General features: G+C 30.4%; 1 protein-coding gene across 1 annotated transcript; it reads left to right on the top strand.

The window, feature by feature from the left end:
- The first annotated feature begins 765 nt into the window (after positions 1-765).
- LOC124932758 (F-box protein At2g16365-like) lies at positions 766-5262 on the top strand. Its single transcript, XM_047473438.1, has 5 exons — positions 766-1041; positions 1125-1159; positions 2730-3852; positions 3955-3980; positions 4376-5262. The coding sequence occupies exons 3-5, from the start codon at positions 2784-2786 to the stop codon at positions 4967-4969; spliced, it is 1689 nt and encodes a 562-aa protein (XP_047329394.1). The 5' UTR covers positions 766-1041; positions 1125-1159; positions 2730-2783; the 3' UTR covers positions 4970-5262.
- Positions 5263-5521: the final 259 nt, after the last annotated feature.

Genomic DNA, 5521 nt, shown 5'->3' with positions numbered 1-5521 from the left:
ATAAATAACATACTCTAAGCCTTAAATTTGGTTGGAGATTATTTGAATAAAATTTATTAATGTTGATTATAAGAAAATGAGTATTTTTTTAAAAAAAAAAACTTTAAAATATTAATAAATAAGAATAATATTTTTTAAATAAATAAAAAAATATTTTTAATATTTGAGTGAATGAATTAAGTGATATAATTAATAAGAATAAAATAAAATATTTTTTTTATTATAATTAAATTTAAAAAAAACTAAGAAATGTATTTATTACTTTTAAAAATATTTTATACTTATGTATTAACATCTTTCAAAATAAAAATAAAACTTTCTTAAAAAAAAAATTAAATTTTTTAAATAAATCAAAATTTACTTTAAGATGTATGTGAAAATGGTATTAATACTATTTTATCTTACCTCTATCCAAAATGAAACAAGTTACATATGAAACAAAAGTCCCGTGATACACTAGAAGAAAACATAAGACCTGGTTGAATATAGGGTTTTTGAAATTATATTTTGATTATTTTAATTATTTTGTTTGTTATAAATTTTATAAATTTTTGTAAAATCTATTTATATTGTAATAATATATAACGATAAAATAAATTTTATTTTAATATTTTAGTTAATAATTTAAGTAATATAATTAATATGATAATAAAATATGATGTTTAATTAAGTTAAAATCAAAATTTCAACCGAACAATGGATAAAAGTTTAAAAGATAAAAGTGCTAAAACGGTCCCACTTCCTTCTTATCTCGTATTACAATGGCGGTGAACATCCAAAAATGGTGTGGCGTAGCAGAGTTTCCGTGAGGGGGCCTCTGAAGACGACGAAATTCACCATATTCTCTTTCATCCATCTCACTGCAGTCTCCGGTCATCAATTACTGCTTCACTGTCTTTTTCTTACTTCTATCGTATACACCCACGCTAAGTACACATCATATGTATCAGAACTCCCCCTTGACTACAAATATCGATTCAAGGCTTAACAATTTCACTACTCTCTCTTCAATACCCACGAGCATGTTAGCACTTCCGATCTGTGAGTTTTTTCTTACATGGGTTTGTATTTTGTTATAAAGATTGTCGATTTACTGATCTGTGTAGACTATTTTGTATTTCTAGGTCTGAAATATATCTGAAAGGAGCAAACCGAATAGGTAAATAAATTGAATCTTATTGTACTCCTTACCCATGTTTCAGTTTCTTTTATTTTAGTTTTGCAGAGTTGTATTGCTACTTGATTTGGTGAATAACTCATATATAGAGCTTCATGAAACAACAATTTGTTGAAATTAGTATTGTAGAATATGATGGACTTTCTTCTTTGTTTACTCTTTGTGTCATTCTATTCTACCAAATTTTTTTACAAAAAGTTGAAAGACAAACTTGTTAAGATGAACAATTTTAGGTTATTTTGTTCATGTTCATATGATTCTCTGATGTTGGAGATTTTAAAGTCTTTAAGTGTTGTTTTACTATCACTCTGTTTAGCTTCTTCTTGTTTTTCATGTATCTTTGTTGGTTTTTCTGCTTTTTAATCATGACCCCAAAATCATTAATCAAAAACAATCTTAATGTTAGCTAGAAAACTAACAAAAGAAAGAATTATGTGTTATGTCTTACTTGTTCCATGATTGATGTAGGTTATTAGTGATTTTTTATCCAAAACTCATAATCAATTTATCAATTAAAATACTAAAATATTTTTATTTTATTTTTATAAATTTAAATTTTAAATACAAAAATATATTATTTTAATTCAATCAATTAAAAACTCAAATAACTAACTTTTCATTAAATATTTTCTTTTTGAAACCCCCTCATCACTAACCAACATCAAATAAGCTTATGACAAATAAGTGTAGAGTCAATTTAATAGCTTTGTTCTACAATATTAAGTTTTTGGATATGTGTGAGTCATAAGTTAATTTTTCAAATCTTGAACATGTATTCCCTTTTTAAGTGTGAAACTAAAGATTTTAAGGCATTTCCATTACATATAAAAAAAACTTGATTAAATCTTGGAAATAATCACCTCTAAAATATGTTTATTTTAGTTTATTTTTACTCTCATTGTTTGATTGATATGAAGCATCCAACAACACCAATAGAAAGAGTAATAGGCTACTAATATGACACATAAGGTGTTTCAAATGATTCCAATTATGTTAGGAACCAATTAAAGATAGTCTAGAAAAGAGAGAGACAAGTAAGAATGGTTAAATGATTTGTTGTGATGTAAAACTTGTCATTAATATGGATAGAACTAATAACATAAGTATTTGACTATATCCTCAAAGAACAATGCATATTTGATCAATGTAATGATTTTACAAGTTACAACAGTCTCATTACATGTTTGTACCAGATAAACTCGATCCTTAGGCCTTGCTTGATTTAGTGTTATTTGAATAACTGACTGATTATTTTCAAAAAATCTTCTTTGATGTAAGATTATAAAAAGTAAAAAAGGAGAAAAATTAATTATGTTGAAAGACACTAGGAGTAAAATATATATTAAATTTTTTTTTAAATAGATGATATTTTTGTTTATGATTTGAATTATGTGTGATGAGTAATTGTTGAGTGGATATTTGATTTATTTGAAATTAATCTTAAATAATTCATGTCATACAATGCTTTAGTTACTTTATCCTTCTCAATCTGTTCTATACTATGAACTTTTCTTAACTCAAATTGATCTTACTTATGATCATTGTTTTCTAGCTGAAGGAACTCTAAGACAAATCTTAAGACCAAAATACAGTCTGCATATCAAACATGTCTGATCATGTATCCCGCTCATACGCTGATTGTGAAGGCAGATCTTCAAATACCACCCGAGCCTATCAATCTATGTGGATGGGTCATTGGGGAGGTACAAGTTGCAATACAGGAAGAGCACGCCAAGTTGATAGTGGTTTATCTCTTCGTCATGAAAGTAGTGGCGATCCAGTTAACACTAAGAATCTCCCTGCACCTTTAAAGGATGAGATAGAACCTTCTTCTCAAAGGCTAGCATTATCGCTCGCTAACTTCCCTGAAACAGATCGCAATTATGGATCATCAAGTAAATTTTCATCATTTCCAGCGACTTCCTCAACAGAAGAGCATGTAGGTAAGATGAATAATTCCGGCTTGGCTCTTGCTGTTCCATGCACAGACATCTTCACCAAGTTAATTGAGGGTAGGCCTAATGCTTTTGAAAAAGGGAAACTGACGTCGTTAATGAGTAGATATGAATCAAAGGAACATTTCCCAAACACCGATCTCGCAATTATGGGACAAACTACCCGTTCTTCTGTTTTCCCTCGTGAAGAGAAAATAGACAATAACCCGCCTTCAAAGAAACTGAACAGATCCATGTTTCTACACAATCCTTCAAGTAACAAAACCGTGTTACCTGTGTTCATGGGTCAACAGTTGAGGGACATGCAGAATATTTCAAAAATAAGTACTGAAACTCCGTCTCAATGTCAAGAATGTTATGCATTGCCTGGAAATAAACATTGCATACATAAGGCGAAGACTTCTAATATATTTGCCACTTCAGATTCGACTGAGGAATTTGATGATCCGACAAGAAATGGTTTTCCATTGGGAGATACAATGCTACCTACTCAATCGAAGGTGGATATGTTTGGAAAGTTTTTGAAATTTACTAGTGACGGTGGTCTGTTTCGGGAAAAAAGTGGCGTAAAACTCCAGTTATTAAGTAGCTCTTCAGATAGTGATGGGAAATGTAGTAATAAAGACGGTTTAAGTAATCCTCAACTCCTCAAGAATGAATCGTCTGCTGAGACTGATACAATGGACATGGAGGCCTTAAGGGAGCAAAACGTTCTTTCTGGTAATGCGTTTTTTTAATAATTTTCTAATATATGAATTGAATTGAGTTATCGAAGCTATTTTCTCATTCAATAGTATGTTCCTTTTGTTTTTGCTCTGTCAGGCTTGAATTCTTCTGTGCAGAATAAGGTAAATTTTATTGTATATCATTTCTATGTTATTGTGAAAATCACTTCTAGTGGTCTACTACTTGGATTCGTGGTATTTAAATTACCTTGTTCATTTTGGGTTATGAAAAGTAAGTTATTTGGTTAAATAAATTTTGGAAGAAAAAAGAAGAAATAAAGGGTATTTTGGTTTTTAATTTGAACGATGTGATTGATGAGATAATGGATCAAAAGATAGTAAATTATTTGAGAATAATTCGAAACCCAATCCAAACAAGGCCTTAGGATTGCCAAATTTTGCCATTATATTGGTATGTTTGTTAGTTTTTATTGTAGGTTTAATGAAATATTTAGTTGTCTAGTTATATTTATATAATTTTCTAACCTCCTTTTTATTTAATCTTCAACAATTTGCAGGACAACCTTGTGGCAGGTACTACATTCTCCAGCTTACACAGAAAAGGCAAAGAAATTCAGGGGATGACCCAAAATCAAGTTTCAGCATCACAGTTCCTCTCAAAAGAACTGCCAAATCCTTTTCGTTTGAATTCACGTCCACACATGGTAGATCCAGGCAGCCGATGGCTTAAGCGTCTTAAACTTATAAACGTCTCAGCAGATTCGCTGGTTATTAGTGCTAAAAGATCAAATCCAGAAGAGGAACAACCACCACCGTTCTTTCTTCGCGAAAACAACAAAAGACAAAAATCGAAAGTCGAAGAAAAGGCCACAAGAAAAGAGGAGAAATCAAATATAGCCCAAGGTCGAGATACGTTGATTTCGCATGCTTGGATTCAGAGGTGGTGTCGTAATAAAGTTGTGGATACGAATGGTAAGATCGGAAATGAAGTTATTCGCAAACCGAAGAAGTTTAAATTGGAATCAGAGGTGGAGTTTCAGAACAAGCAGTTTCCGAGTATTGGTGCTATGGCTTTAATGGGGAAAACTCTGGCTGGTTTTCAATCAATAGAACTTACAAGGAAAGGTTCTTCTTTTGTTTGGAATACCTAGAGTTTCTAAAAATGGAATCTGAGAAGTAAAAGTATACAAATTAGTTGAGGCGGCGGGAAAGAAGAATAAGGTAAGATTAGTTTTGAATAATAGTGGTTAAGTATCGGTTTAGTTCTAATGTCTGTTTAGTTAAATGTCGTGTTTGGGATCTGGGATCGTGTTTCATTTCTCTGCATTTCCTGCTTTACTCTGAACCTTTGTGTTTTTGTTGCTATCAACATGTTTGTTTTGAGCAGTTATGAATGTATGTTCTTACTTTTCTTTGCCACTTTATTTATGTTTTAGACTTTTTCTGTTCTATAAGTCTCCAAATTTTTTATACTTTATTCAATAAAATAATTTTGATCTTTTACCAACTAAAGTTATTATTTTTTTGAAAACTGGAGCTTTAGAGAGTTATAGCTCAATTATCAGATACTAGCATTTAGCCCGTGCATTTGCACGAGTAATAATATAAAAAATCGTGAAATAAATTACGGATAACATTTTTAATTTTATTTTTAATCGTTTTAAGTTTATGAGGGGGTCAACCTATAATCCGACCCAAGTATC

The sequence above is a fragment of the Impatiens glandulifera genome, chromosome 3, assembly GCF_907164915.1.
Source record: "Impatiens glandulifera chromosome 3, dImpGla2.1, whole genome shotgun sequence".
Classification (NCBI taxonomy): domain Eukaryota; kingdom Viridiplantae; phylum Streptophyta; class Magnoliopsida; order Ericales; family Balsaminaceae; genus Impatiens; species Impatiens glandulifera.
The sequence above is the reverse complement of the archived record's forward strand: the minus strand, read 5'-3'. Positions and strand labels throughout refer to the sequence as shown.

Excerpts from the sequence above, each read along its gene's own strand:
- LOC124932758 (XM_047473438.1), top strand. The coding sequence starts at position 2,784 with ATGTCTGATCATGTATCCCGCTCATACGCTGATTGTGAAGGCAGATCT. Across the intron at positions 3,853-3,954 it reads GGAGCAAAACGTTCTTTCTG|GCTTGAATTCTTCTGTGCAG; the intron begins GTAATGCGTTTT and ends TTGCTCTGTCAG. Across the intron at positions 3,981-4,375 it reads ATTCTTCTGTGCAGAATAAG|GACAACCTTGTGGCAGGTAC; the intron begins GTAAATTTTATT and ends AACAATTTGCAG.